The 16209-nt window shown below is 36.8% G+C and overlaps 1 protein-coding gene across 1 annotated transcript; it reads right to left on the reverse strand.

Annotated features, from left to right (window-relative positions):
* Positions 1–306: 306 nt before the first annotated feature.
* Positions 307–15764, reverse strand: LOC139939727 (endoplasmic reticulum resident protein 44-like). The gene is made up of 10 exons (XM_071935818.1): positions 15608–15764; positions 13925–14043; positions 10941–11056; positions 10015–10199; positions 8813–8928; positions 7842–7899; positions 7011–7127; positions 6752–6863; positions 4391–4532; positions 307–4030 (listed from the first exon to the last, which is right to left on the reverse strand). The coding sequence occupies exons 1-10, from the start codon at positions 15689–15691 to the stop codon at positions 3808–3810; spliced, it is 1272 nt and encodes a 423-aa protein (XP_071791919.1). The 5' UTR covers positions 15692–15764; the 3' UTR covers positions 307–3807.
* Positions 15765–16209: the final 445 nt, after the last annotated feature.

Here is a 16209-nt window from a genome sequence, read left to right on the forward strand (position 1 = left end):
TGCTTGAACTTCCACACTCACTCGACAGCATGTGCTACTTATTTTTCTTGGACACATGCGCAAACACGCAGATATCCTCGCATATGTAAGGCTGCACTCAGGAAGGAGGGAAGCAAAACTTTGTCCAGAAAATTCTGGTTAGTAGTTTTTATAAATCTCCTTCGCGTCAACACTTTCCCCATCCTATATAGAAACCATAAAGCACGCACAACCTGTCAACGAAATACGGATTTATAACTATTTTCCTCAAAGCCAATTAGTGACAAGAATAGACAAAAAGATTAAACACCCTTGACACTTCAAGCATTTTACCATCACCGGTGGAATAATCAGATATTTTTAATCAGGATAAAATCAGGACCTATTAAAGAAAACGCAGCATTTTTTGTTTTAACTTTGTCTTATTCATTCACCACTAAAGTCATCAGTTAATAATCCCAGAAGAACTCATGACTCAAAATATCCTCTACAATTTGCTTTTTTTTTCCTTCCAAAGTTACCACAATAATGTGGTTTTAATGCCTCGCTCTGATAACCTGCCTGGTAATCAACATCCTGCAATACGATACTGGATAAAGTAAAACAAGTACACAGACTAACTATAAAGGTTCCTTCCATAGAGTTAGGCCGTGTCCGAAACGGCGACTTCGGCTACAGCTACGGCTAGATCGCGCGCGTCTGCCTATTCTTCAACACTGACAGACGCGCTGATCTAGACGTAGCTGTAGCCGAAGTCGTCGTTTCGGACACGGCCTTATATATAAGAACTAGAGCGCGCACTGGCCTATATACGCGCCCCGGTATGCGAGCAGGCGGCCATTTTCTAAGTTGACAAAACAGCTATCTCACAGCGTGTGTTTGTGCGGCCATTTTGTAAGTTGAACAAACAGCATCGCGTGAGCGTTCAATAAAAAAAAAACTCAAACGTGTATTTCATATTCAACGCGCGTGCAGAATGACGCGCTTGTCATCTTGCGGTCCCGTGGCGTTTGTGTACGAAGCAATTACTCGTGCGCCCTCTAGTACTTATATATAACTCTATGTTTTCTTCCCATAACAGATTCACCACATGGTTTATTGAATCAAAATGTTACCTTTTTACTAACTTCAAAGTTTTATAGACCTTTCCAGTGTTGATGAACAAACCGTGCTAGTTGGTGACCAAAATGAATTCTTCTAAAAAAATTGCAAACTTTTAATTAAACAAGATATCTCCTATGATTGGCTGCTTTGTTTTCAACAAATTCATCACTGTTTTTGAATAGTTGTTTGCCATTTTTGTTTACAAATTGTTATGTGCTTTGTTTTGCATTGATGGCTTTGTATAGTCTTTCAACCTTTGTTGGCAAAAAACTCGGGCTGTGATGTTGCGAAAGAAAGATCTATAGTGGCATAAAGGCAACATTTCTAAACATTGAATTTATCAGGGAAGGTTGGAATTTGTAGAGTTTTATAATAATCTGTACTCTTCGGTCTAAACTTGTTCATTGTGTTTTTTCAATTAATAATAAATAAAATTTGAGATATACACATAAATCATGTACATCCTTACTGTAAAGTGTAAACGGAATTCAGCAGAAAAGTCAAAGATTTTAAAAAGTTGAAACAACATAAGCCTACAAGTGCCAAAGTCAAATGTATTAAATAAAAACATACGGCCTACAAACTTAGGTCAAGCTACAGGATAAAACTATCTGGAAATGTTTATAGCATAGGTTGAAATAATTAAATGTTACATCAACTTATCTCAAGTCACAAAGTTATACAAGAATTAGGGTTTTTGAATCTCTTACACCCAACCATCTAAAGATATAGAATTCCTTGCAAACCGTTTCTTATTCAGTATTTTCCAACACTTTTAACATCTGAACTTTTCTATGGGCAGGGCTCAATTTTATAAAGCATGTTAGGACAAAATTATGCTAAGCAATATTTTCTGCTTCTTTCCACCAAGTCACTTCACCATTGGTCAAAACATGTAAACAGTGAAAACATGTTTAAAATAGATGTTAATGCATTGGAAGATCTGGAGCTTCAGGCTAATGTGTGTATTTTTTACTAATAAGTTTCCCTATATATTTGGTTTGCGGTAACACCATGTGCTATCTACTTTCCCCTTTGGAAGTGCCCTTTTCAATATGAAAATAAGCCTGCCCTCTCATACCTCAAAGAAGAAATTCCAGGCCTGCCTGATTTAAGACCTGTAGGAAGTCAGCCATTTATTACTAATTTGTATTTATTATTCATTTATTTCTTGTTAACTTTTGGGGGGGGGGGGTAATCTCATTGTTAAAATCACTGGTACAACCATGAAATTAATTCGTAATACAGAATTTGAAAAATAAAAATAAAAAGGTAGAAAGTTGAAGTAGTGACAAGGGAAACCATTCAGTTTTGTGACCTCCTCCTATACTCTTTTTTTTCCCCACTATCTTCTAGCATTCATTGACCTTGCAGAATGAGTTACTCAATTAATACCCATGCGTATAGACAAAATAATCACTTAATTATTAACTAATTGATTGGAAACTAAAAAAAGATCATGCTGAAGTGTAACTTAAGGAAGCTGTGTTTTGGGACTTGAAACCGCATTACTTGACCCTCATTTTGTAATAAGTCACAATTTGGAGAAAGTTTGAGTGTGCACAATGGTAAACTAAAGGTTGACCATTATTTGTTTGCACTCGAACCAAGGCTGGTCGACCAATGGTTGATTACTGTGGGCGACCATTTGGAACCAGCCGCGAGCCCATGGTTTCTTCACTGGACCCAACAGCATGTTCCATTCTGGTTGACTACTGCTGTGGTCGACCATTTGGAACCAGCCTCAAGCCCATGGTTTCTTCACTGGTCCCAACAGCATGTTCCATTCTAACATGTGTAAAGTGCAGAGGGGAACCAGTTAAACTAAAGCGAAAAGGTGGAAGGTTGACTAGACTTCCAAATGAGTCGTTCAAGTGAGTGCGTCACTGCGCATGTACATTGCTTGTCAGTAGTCAACCACGGGTCGACTAAATGTGCCAACTCGAACTTGCTCATGGTTGGTAACATTGTATACAGCATGGTCAACTTAACATCATTACCTCCATGGTCTACTGCCCAAACTTTCCAAAAGTTCACCTGATTAAACGTATCTCCATGGTGATACTGCCTTGATTATAAAATTTAAAAGAGCAATTAAAAAAATAAAGAAAAAAAACAAAACTCAAATACTGTTTGCCAGGAATTTTACATTTATCTAATATCTACTTAACACGAGCACATGACAAAGAGGACAAAGTGGAAATCAAATCAAAATTCATTACATATCAAGCAATGGATCAAATCAGTGAAAATTTTAGATAATTGTTTTGTTTTTATCAATTTTTCCCGATGAAAAGTAAAAAACATTCTACCAGGGTTCTGCCAACAGTGGTCCGTGCCGGAAAACCCACCCGACATTTGGGATTCCCAAACCACCACTGGAATAGTTTCCTCTGTTTCCGACCACTACCATTTCCAAAGTTAATTTTAAAACTACACTTGCAATTTCCGTTCAATTTCAACACAATGTAAAATTGGGTAATGACCAGTAAAAATGGTATCTGAAACCATTCATTTTGAGTGAGCTCTCCTTTGATTTGAGTCTATAAGATCCACCATGTAACTGCTCCATCTCGCAATGGTGTCCAGGAAAACAAGTTTTCCACCACTGAAGAAATTCTGGGCAGAACCCTGTAATCTACCTATTACTATCATCTTGTTATAATCTTTTAAAAGGCTTCACCAAAGATTGCTAGTTAAAAGTGAACCATCTACAAATCAAGCTTAAAGTTCATCTCTGAATGAGTATCTATTAGTGCTTGGCTTGAGTTTGACGAACGTACTCTCTGGGGGATCTGTGGAGTCATCCTTCCCGGCTGTCTTGCTTCCCACCGTCCCTTGAACTATCTGTTTATTGGGATCTTGTTTATCTGGACCGTGGTGAAATTCTCTGTGAAGTTTCCCCGAGTGAAGATCTTGAATGAGTTGTTTAAGTTTGCCGGATACACTGGATTTACAAACAATAGAGTAGGTGTTATTAAATTGTGTCACAATTAAGTTTTCTCCTCAGGAATACAGTTACATTTTAGTGATTCAAAATACAACACTGCCAAGTGTTGATGCGTTTCTATGTTGAAACCTATAAGTGTCTCGACGCTTTGGCTGAGTCTCTCTAAACTGAGCATCTAAGATGCAAAGCCAAACCGACCACATTTGAAACTAGGTATACATAAATGGATATTTCCCTGCAGAAATTCGGACACCACGACAAATAACAAATCTGAGACCTGCAAAACCTAAACGGAAATCAACAATTTCTGACAAAACCTAAAGAAGAAACGAATTTCAGAAGAAAAAGGTGACCTACTCCAATTCTTGGACATTGGGAAACAGGTACATATGTCTGAAGCTGTCGATGGCAATCAGTGGCAAGTCCTTTGCCGTCTTTCCTAGATGATGTAGGGGATGGGAGAACTTGGTACCATCGGCTGTCAGGAAATTGACACTACCTGATGATAAGAGACAAAGGTAGAGTTGGGTTTAACAAAGTTACTTCCCTTCAATCAATACACCCCCTTGGATAAAGCGAAATGCTACATGGATGCTGAGATCACGCACACAGTTTCACACTCAAAGAACAGCTATCGTAAACTGAGTTTCGGGTCACTTTTCGAGAGTGTGACAGGCCTGTATGCTTCGTATGCAAAGGAAACCAAGGCATTTTCTAAGCAAAGGGCACCCTATGATAAGGAAATTGTAAATTTCTACTAGAGCATTTCAAGGGCACAGAGGAATTGACCTGAGGGCATGGAGATTGCCTCCGAGAAGTACCAGGCCTGGTGTAACATCATATATACAAGGGGTCTATTGACAACCCTAATCTTGGCTTACAATTTCCAATGAGTTGACCAACCATTTGAGACCGTTCAACTGCTAAAGTTGTCTAAAGTGGCACAAATGTGCACGGAACTGTCTGTAAGCGTGTACAGTACAGTGAATTCACATCCCCGATGCAAATTTAACATTATTAAATTGCTGCAGTAGCCGCTGCTAAAACATAGGATTCAAACTGCCTCAAACCCAGGCAATCTCAGTGGTCTAGTTGGTATAAGGTTGTGTTTTCGAATCCCACCCAAGTAATATGCCTGTGATTTTTTCACAGAAAGTACAGTGCTACCACACATCAGTGTAAGGGTAAAAACCAAAATTAGTAATCTGAATATTGAAAGACAAAACCAGCACAGAGTGATTAATGAATTGTGCAGTGCAATATATTAATGATTTGAATAACTACCTTCCTAGATAAATAAATAAAAACATTACAGGGAAGGCTTTTCAACACCAGCACTACCATTACTTAAAATGCCTTCTTGGAAATTCCTGATAAACCAACAAAAATAACATGCTCTACTTTCAAAAACAGCAGTCCTGGGTTTTAATGAAAGTCAAGGTGAGTAAGTTACAGAAGCACTGAATTTGTCAATTACAAACTAAGCAGACTTGTACTCTTATTTGCTAACACTATGCTTCCCTTTGAATCATGCTTTTTAACACCTTCAAGTGTTTGTCCAAAACCAACAAAATGCCTGTGACAAAAGTGCTGAAGAAACTCCTTAGTGACCCAAACAATTGAATGAAAAAGCTACCCAAAAGGTTTTTCAATCCTAAGAATGAAAAACATACATGCACCAGTTCAAAACACCAAACTTTTTTAAAATTTTGTTTTAAAATTTAAAAGGGTTTCGGCAAGAATTTTAATATAATGCAAAATCAATTTGTTTGTAAACTGAAGAACCGGATGCTTACATACTTTCTCAGAAAAATATTCTATGAACTGTCAAAATCAAAGAAAAAGACACCTTGGTAGGCTGCTAGCTTTAGGCAAAAACAGCGTCAGAAATCAACATTAAAATTAACAAGAACTACACCCTAAACAAATCTGTCAAATCTGAAGAAGAAAATCCCCACAGAAAAAAAACTAGCGGAAGTTTCATTCACAAAGAGTTTACGTACCATTGATGGCTATCATTGAAATATGAAAATCCAAAGATAATAATATCAGACATAAAAGGCAGATACAAATACACATCACTGACAATCAAATTATACCAACACCATTTTCAAACTAAGTCTTGTATAATCCTAAGATTTCTAAAATCATCATGTTGTCTTTGGTACTACTGTGAACAAGATCATACTCCGAGCAGAAATGGGATACCAGTCAAAATACAATCTAATGTACACTGCTCATAGCAGGTTCCCATTCTATTTCTGCTTAGCAAAGAACATTTACTTAACAGTTTCACATAAACTAGTTTCCATTTATCCTTTTCATGTAAATTAGTCTCTGTTCATCAGTTTTATGTTAATTACAGAAATCACACAAAAGGTGTATTAGACTGGATCATAGGAATCGAGCTCGAAGAATGTTGAGTGCAAAAAATTGTGCGATTTCGTTGTGAGACCACTTTTATTGATGTGCGTACGCCATTTTTGAGGGCCATACATGTATAGTAGAAGTCATGAACATTGACCAATGAAAACAAGTATAAACGGTCTATGAACAGTCACGTGATGACCATTTTGACATACAAGCGAGTCACATGATGCAATAAGCCACCTCCACAGAAGACACACAGGGCGGTCAAGCTCAATGTTCTCATAGACTGGATCAAATGTGGTTTAAACCTTTTCATTTACAAAGAATATTTGAAGTTGTGATCCATACCTTTATCGCCGACAAGTTCCCTACTGATGATGTTGTTAAATCTCTTGACGATATCCACATCATCTGGTTTATGGAACAGGATCAGGAACGGTAATCCCTCCTCAGTCAATTCCTACCAAAGAAAGTCAAACATTGAGTACTTGATCAGTCAGCATATTGCGCCACAGCAAGTTGTAAACAATTACAAGGTGTTGTGCAAATGAACTGGTCTCATACTTCGACGATAAGATAATGACTTACACACCATTATTGTACATACCTCTCCATTTTCAAAGGTTATTTCTCGTACTAGGGGAATGCATTTATCGCTAGCCCAGGTGTGAAGAAGGTTAAAGTTCAGCATGGAGCCTAGATACAGCATGTCTTGATCTTTAGTCTAAATAGTAAACAAAGATAAGAAGAATCATTACAATCATCAATGTAAAATGGAACTTATTTGATTTCTTTTATATAGATCAACATTTTTGATCAAAACATGGTTGACAAAAACCAGTGCTCATTAATGATTTCATAAAGCAGTGTTGTTTAATTCACTATGAACACATGAATGTACGTATGAATTGACTGTAAATCTCTGTGTGAAATGAATGGAGGTCAAAGGTACATTCGTAAGGATCCGAACATCCGGTCAAGCTGGTATCTTGCATTATTCACAAGCCTCAAAGTGTGACGTCATAGTTCAGGCTAGATTAAAGACAGCTCTTAGTATTTAAAGGGTCTATGTAACTTTTGTAGAAAAAAAAAAACACAATGTCCACAGATTTACACTAAACTTACACAGTTTGAAGATAATGATAGTAGAAAGCTTCCCTGAAAATATTATGTGCTGAGGTGCTGTAGGTTTGGGGAAATGAGTAAAACAATGTCATGAAAATAATTTTTGTCTCATGAGACGAAAATTATTTTAATCATTTACAAACGTATCTTCATGACATTAGTTTACTCATTTATTAAAAACTACAGCACCTCAGTAAGTAATATTTGAAGGGAAGCTTTCCACTATCATTATCTTCAAACCCTGTAAGTTTAATGTAAATCTATGGACATTTTGAAAAAGTACCCAAATCCTTTAAGTGTAACCATTACTTACCCTCGGAGGCCTGAACATTATGTTATCTCCTGAAACTGTGTCCGATTTGAAGTTATCGCTGTAAAAATGAGACAAAAAGCACAAAATATCATCTGACACTCCTTCATATTTCAGTAAACATGTAATTACTCAAAAAACTTATTTGGTAATAAGCAATTGAGAGGTGTTGATAGTATAAAACATTGTGAGAAACGACTCCCTCTGAAGTAGTTTTTGAGAAAGAGGTTATTTCTCAATTAAATACTACACAACCTCAGGCCTGCAGCCCTTTTTAGGCATCTGAAATGGTGTTTTCATTCATTGTACTCTTGCAACTTCAATGACCAATTGAGTTCAAATTTTCACAGATTTGTTAAATGAAAATACTGGTCTTTGACAACAACCAAAGAGGAAGAGAGCCTTTTATTTGGGCATCTGAAAGCACACAACTTTGTGCAACAAGGGTGTTTTTTCATTCATTGTACTCTTGCAACTTCGATGACCATTTGAGTCCAAATTTTCACAGATTTGTGAAGTAAAAATACTGGTCTTTGACAACAACCAAAGATGCCCAGTGCCTTTAAAGGCAGTGGACACTATTGGTAATTACTCAAAACACCTATTGGCATAAAACCTTTCTTGGTGACGAGTAATTGGGAGAGGTTGATGGTATAAAACATTGTGAGAAACGGTTCCCTCTGAAGTGCCATAGTTTTCATGAAAGAAGTAATTTTCCACGAACTTGGTTTCGAGACCTCAAGCTCTAAACTTGAGGTCTTGAAATCAACCATCTAAACGCACACAACTTCATGTTGCAAGGGTTATTTTTCTTTCATTATTATCTCGCAATTTCGATGACCAATTGAGATCAAATTTTCACAGGTTAGTTATTTTATGAATATGTTGAGATACACCAACTGTGAAGACCAGTCTTTGACAATTACCAATATTGTCCACTGCTTTTAATAGGTTAATTAATGGCAGTAACTTACCCCACTCCTACATAAAAGCTACAATCATCTCGTAACGAGCTCGCAGTTCGTCTAAGGATTGCATACTCGTTGGTATTGGGAGATTTAAAGTAGGCGATGATGTTTCGCTTTGACTCCTGGAAAATTAAGATTTGTAAATTAATTGATTTGTTAATTAATAGTGGATGGTTACATGTATAACATCGGTTCTTGAAAGTAGAGGTCACTCATTTCAACTACTTTTAATCTAATCTTACACCCATTTCAGACATAGGTCCCAGAGTCGCACCAAACCAATTAAATAAGGAGCGACTCCAGATTGACCCAAGTCAAAGTTGGTTTCAGACAGACGGACTTAACATAACATTTACATTGGCTCGGCCCATAACAAGATCAACGTCTGAAACCAAGGCGCTCCAGAGTCGTTCCGACAGACTACAACAGTCAAACTTTCGACTTCTAGCATTCTAGTGCATCCAGTCGCTCCTAAGTGTCTCAGATGTCTAACTTTGCATGTACTTAATTCAGAATTTGGTTTGATGGGACTCTGGGGCGCCTGTCTGAATAGGGTGTTACATTTCTTTGTGTGACAATGGAGACAGCGAAGTATGAAAGCGCCACCTTGTAGAGCATTTGGGACATTCATCACAAGTCATATCTGTGATTAATCCTTTATTGCTTTAAGGTTTCACTCGTCTGTCAGCTTTGTCACTGATCAATATCTTAAGATTTCCTCTCAATTTTGTCGTTTGATATAAATCTGTAAGTTAAATTATGAACAATCTGTGCGGGCCAGATTGCTCAGTATTTCCTTGTTTTAGAATAGAATAGCAACCTTAAAATAAAAACGGTTGGATTTAATACACTTGCTTAAAACCTACACTACAAAAATTTTAGCTGTACACATTTTAAAACTTTGATAACAAAAGAATAAAAAAATTAAAAAAGGACAAAAAACAATAGCAACATGAAGATACGTACAAAACAATGGAAAGCTACTACTGGTATAAAAAAAGTCTAAAAGCACAATTGGCATGAAATTTACAACTAGCAATTGTAATAACGTGGAAGCGGGACAAAGTGATCTCTCAATATAGCAACAAGATAAATATACATGAAAAACGGCAGCGTCCAGTTTTTACTGGTCCTCAGTTGTTATAACACTGCATCAACAGAGAATCTACGAAAACTTGCTGAATAACAAAGAAATGAAATGCACTCACATCAATTTTTTTTAGGTCATCCTGCGTCTGCATGCGGACAATGGGATCTGCCATTTGTTCCTTGAGGTATTTCACGAAGGCGTCCTTGGAACGTTGTGCACGATATTCTCGTTTGGCAAGCTGTCCATTACGGAACATCTTTAGTGTTGGGTACTTTGTTATATGATACCTCTTAGCTAGAGCATCTGCGTAAACCAAACAAAAAATCTACAATGGTAAATATTTTATCTCGTACAACTACGTTCAAGAAATACGAAAAAAGTCTACTTGGTAATGGAACTTCTTATCTAGAATTCAAACAATACAACACATCCATGGTACTTTTAACAAAAAAGTTCCGTTACTAAGTAACTAAAATACCAAATAGTAAACTTGCAGGTACAACTTTGTCTAAGATCTCTTTGAGGGAGTGTTGGCTCTGAAAAAGAGCCAGGGAGGTTTTGACGTTTCAAACAGTATACTCTGCTCATCTTCAGGAGAACGCTGGACTATTGGTGGTGATTGAGCTTGAGAAACGCTAAAGGGATGCCAATAAGGTGGATAGGTTCCTGTTTGGTATTACGGTACTTCTTAGCTAGTGCATCTGGGTAAACCAAACAACAAGTCTACTTGGTAATATGGTGCTTCTTATGTAGCTAGTGCGTTGCTTGAGCAGACGTCTTTCCACTATACCACCGTGGCCCAGTGGCTAGAGACAGTTAAAATCCCACCCAAGTGATTGGCTCGTGGATTTTGTTAAGGGGGGAAAACAAATTATATTCTTTATCCCTCATGCAAAACAAACATCTTTTAAATCCCTCAAGTGATTTATAAGGGTCCTTTCTCGCTCCAACAAAATCCAACAGCATGGTTTTAAACTCAATCTGTTGGACTCTGATTCTTGTGGTCATCTATAAGACAGACTTGAGTAGGTCAGTGATCCTTACCTTCTCGTTGGCAATCAAGGGCAGCCACGACTACCTGCCCTGGCTCCCTAAACTCCTCTTTCACTGCCTTAGCCGTCTCTTCAATCACAGGTTTCAGCATCTGACTAAAGCGACACCTGCAGAACAACAAACAGAATCAAGTGTAAGCGGCCATTCAGAATAGTAATAGTCACAACAAAACTTCTTTTTTTTTTAATTGTAGGTGGGTGGTTCAAAAGAACGAACTGAAAATTGAAATTAAGTTTTCATTTCAAACAATCACAGATATTTTAAAACATAAAAGGAAGAACAATACCCAGCCAAACAAAAATAACCATTTTTTTTACCTTTGATCTAACCTCATTTGAGGCATAACTTTGTTTCTTAGTAGGCCTATTTGGTGCCTAATTTGGGCTTGGTGGGTGGGTCAAAACAATTTCAATATTGTAAGAAAGCTTTTTTTTTGACAATTTGTCAATCAAAAGCCACAACTCTTTTTATAGAAATCCTGGTTATTACCCCCAAAATGTGTACATCAATGTTTGTGGCACAATACAATTTTTGTGCACTGTATCTAAATGTTTTCCGTTTTCCTTCCTTTGTGTACAAATTTAAATCACTTAATTTAACTATCATGTAAGCATTGCACTGTACGACTGACCAAACACATCTCTGTCTGTCAGAGCTAGTGTCACAGATGTTGTTAAGTTGCTTTGTTTGACATACACAATACAATGTAATTGACACGCCTAACACAATACTCTCGATCACAGTACATGTAGTAGGTCTAAGGATACTTTCATGCATGGTAGAACGACCTCCATGCCGCAGGTATCCACCAGTACCTCATCAAAGCAATTAGCACTCATACGATATTATAGAATATGACCGCAGTGTCTGATTACCACTCAATAATTTAATTAAAAATACCTCAAAACATAATAATTTTCCAGTCTTACACTACGTGTACTTAATAATATGATGGTTTACTACTAGTTTTTTTAATTTTATTTTTTTATAATCATTAATATTGTTAAAATTTATTTATTTTAGTTTGATCATCTTACTTCTTTCTATTTAAAGCATGTTTTTAATTCGGTTGTTAAAATCCCCTTGCTGGTCTAGCGAGTTCTTGCGTTAATATTGTTGGTTTTGACTTTTTCTGCTAGCTGTATTTTTTTTTATTTATTATTGAATGTAGGCAAAATTTTCGTTTTTCATGGTACGTTGTTTTACTGTTCAAGTCTCATGTGATTTTGTGTTTGTTCAATTCACACCTTGTGTTACTCATTTGTTTATTTATTCATTTGTTTGGCTGTGATTGGAAAGCAACCACTTACAGACTGTTTGTTTTAAACTATATTTTATTATCGAACACTGTCTAAGCTGTGATTTTGTCTAGATTTTGCTTTCTTTGACAAGTGTTTTGTACTGTTCATTAAGTGCAAATCATACAAGTTTTTAATATTTTAATGCTCTTTTCATCATACATAATAAGTTTATTTTACCAATCCAGTTCATGAATATTAATGTCTGTGTACTTATTGTAGGACACAAAACACAACATGTCCACAGATTTACATTAAACTCAGACAGTTTGAAAATATTTACGGTTACGGTAGAAAGCTTCCCTTTAAATATTACTTGCTGAGGTGCTTTAGTTTTTCAGAAATGAGTAAAGCGAGTCACGAAAATAATCTTTGTCTGTAAAGACAAAAATTATTTTAGCTTTTAAAACGTATTTAATGGACATCTTTTACTAATTTCTCAAAATCTAAGGCACCTCAGCTAGTATTATTTCAAGCTTTGTAGCAATAACATTTACTAAAATGTTCCCTGTCTAAACAAATTCTGATATTTTCATATTTGTGAAAGTGTAATTCTATCGCCTTTTTACATTTTTGTATTCCCTGTAAAATTTTGAATTTGACCAAGGGAAATGCGGTGCTGCCATTTTTTATTAACAAACTTCACTGAAATATTATTTTAAAATGTACGTGATTGTCATTTCCTAAATATGGTAGTGTTTGTTTGCTTATTCTTATAATAATAATTACAGTAAAAATTAATAAAGTGCCATCCATCCAAAGCAATGCTCCAGCGCGCTTATACAGAGAAACATTTAAAATATAGACAAAAAAATAAACAAGGTGTAAAAGTAAGATTAAAATCAGCAAAATGTTCAAGCGAATAATGACAGGCAATTATACAAATTAAATAAACAACATGTGGAAAATTGTAAAATATACAATAGGAGTAGCAAAACTTTAACATGCAAATAGGGATTGTAAAAACAGACCAGCTGTGAACTTGTAAAAAGAGACGCACACCAAAACTCTGGGGAAAAAAATTAACTAATTAAAGAAGGGAAAATAAGTGCTCAAAGAGACCTAAAGAACACTATGCAATCATAAACATGCCTTTCGGATGAAATAAGTTTTTTAGCCTGTATTTAGAGACATTAAGCTCGGTCGTCTAGGTTTTTTTAATGTTTTTTTTTAACCCATCTCATCTGCAATGATGACAAAGGTTGTGGATTTGAAACCCATCCAAGTTTTATGCCTTCGTGGATTCTCGTTTTCACAGGACTCAGGGAAAATACTGAGTATACAGCAGTGCTTTAGGGTACATTGTAAAACCCCAAAAGATTCTTCATCCCTGATTAGCAAATTTACACAAAGTAAGAAGGAGTTTAACTATTTTTGCCTTCTGGCCTCAATAAAGTTACACCGAGTTGAATGGGTGTTCAACAAGTTCGATGTATAAGAGATGTAAAATTTGCATCGGGGATAAAGAATATTAATTTTGGTTTTTACCCATACACGACAAAGTTGGATGTAGTTCCTACCTTGTAAATGAAAAGAATTGTTGCTGATTTTTATGCACCTCCGACAATGCGCATCTACCGTTTCCTATTTGAAAGGCAATTTCAATGTGTACATTTTTACTCCCAAAATGGCATTCAGGTTGCATTCATGTAAAGTGCTCTGCACTTTGTGACTTACCAATTAGCATAAAAGTTGACAAATACTACTTCATTAGATAGTATAATCTTGTCAAAATTTGCACTGTTTAGTTCTGTGATGTGTCCAGTTTGGGAAGATGTGCGGCATACCATAGACACCTTGAAAAGAAAACAAAAAGAAACACATTTAAAATAAAGCTTTTAAAAAGTTGTGTACGCAAAACCTTTGCTTTCCAATTCTGGCTCATTTGTTCTCATTAGGCCCAAGTCTTTTTTTTCTACTAATTTATAAATTATGTATTTGCACAACTTTCTACACATTCCATACGCAACTCGGGCACTTCACAAAACTAGTCTTCACCTCAGCTGTCCAAGTGGACTTTGTTGAGTACCCCAGGTGGATGTAGAAGGTACTCTAGTTACCTTGTGGGTGATGATTAGAAGAAGTGACTGCATTTGAACCATTGCAACATTCATGTTTTTAGACCTAAAAAGTAATAGCTTTAAAAAAACAATGACTCTTTGTGTGTGGTGGTGGTATGGGTACCGGTAATATCCTACCTTGTCTGGCTGTGTTATGGGCTAATTGCTCTCTTTCATTTCAACATCTTTCTTGTCGGAATATAAAGATCGATTGGGATGCATCATTAACAAGAGAACCATTTAAGTTAACTTATTATATATAACACTACAGACAGCCCAACATGCATGACATGAGGTTTGTTCTGCGATCATCTATCGGTATCGCGCAGAGATAGCGTAAGCCATAACAAACCTCAAAAAGAGTACCCAGCTTCTACTACTTAAACATAAATTATAGTATGATTGCATGTAGTTCTAGAACCGAGTGGGTCACAGGTGTCACTGTCACAGTACGATCGGAACAATCCCCATAAGTACCATGACAAGAGGAAGAAAATCCTCTTGATTTTGGTGCAGCAACCTTTAAAATAGTCAGGATGGTCACGACACGGTGGCCCGGGTGCAACAACTTAATAAACCGATGATGTCATTGTCTCTTGACAGTATTTTCTTACTTATCCTGCAGCTGTACCCCTGTACATTCCTATGAATGGAGGACTACACATGTACGCCCACTACTACGGTACTACTACTAGTGCTATACTACCGTAGCCCCACTTGTGTGGCCAAGGATAGCTGAATCCTTGGCCACACAAGTGGGGCTATATACTGCCGGTACTCCTACTCCTAGAACTATATTACATTACATATTAAGGTTCGTTCCGCAATCTCGTCTCCAAAAACTGGAGACAATAGTGGAAGGAACCCCAATAATCATGATGTAGCCTACCGGTACTTCTAAAACTAGATCCATCATGTCCATGAGCTTCGTTCGGCTATCGTCTCCATTATTACGGGAGACGACCGATAGCCGAACGAACCTCATGACACGAGTCATACTATAGTTCTCTACCCCCATAATGATATTCCCGACAAGTGACATGTTGTACTTTGGTTGCAATGCCTAGCTCTATTATTTTAGGCACTACTCTAGTCTCAGGTCCATGTTGTTAAGATTTTGCACTGAGGTTTTGAGAGAAATGTTGTCATGGTTGTGAGGTCATCGGTCATGGCGGTTTAGCGGTTTAGAAAATTAACCCAGGCAGGGAGTTGAAAATGTTAAGACAAAAAGTCAAAATATAATCATAATTCATGAATTAAATTCATATTATTTTTAAATTATTTTGAAATAACTTCTCACCAATATAAGCAGCACGAATGGTATACATTTTAGAAGCATCGACACATGTAATAACCAACCCATATTGCTGTCAGCCGGGGCCATGTTTAGCAATCTGTTACAGGGTTTCGTCGACTTTCGGTGACCGCTAAGTGTGTGCTGTATGGGGGAAAAGGCAGCAGACGGAAATTATGCACACATCACACACACAGTGCACCACACCGACCGTCCGTTAAGAAGATGCAGGGCGCCACTATCGACCGAAATAGATTAGTGTTATGTGTACAAACGTGAAAACCACCACTGACAACCAGCCACGCAATTGGACTGGTTCCCTGTCTTCATTATCAAACACGTGTATTAAACCCATACCTAACGACGTCACAAATTCAAGCTGACGGGAACCAGACTTGTTTTTCAACTTTGATGTGTGGGTATTGTCTTGTGATGTTTTTCCATGTAGTGGGAAAGTCCAACTTCAGGGAAATAGTTAACGTTAGAAATAGTCAATCCATTTGGTCACATTTCCATGGCATGCTATTATAAGATGATCTGCAGATCTCCTCATTTTTTTAATAATTGTACCATAGAAGAAAGTAATTTCTTTAAACCCTATTCTGCAT

The sequence above is a fragment of the Asterias amurensis genome, chromosome 7 (genome assembly GCF_032118995.1).
Source record: "Asterias amurensis chromosome 7, ASM3211899v1".
NCBI lineage: Eukaryota > Metazoa > Echinodermata > Asteroidea > Forcipulatida > Asteriidae > Asterias > Asterias amurensis.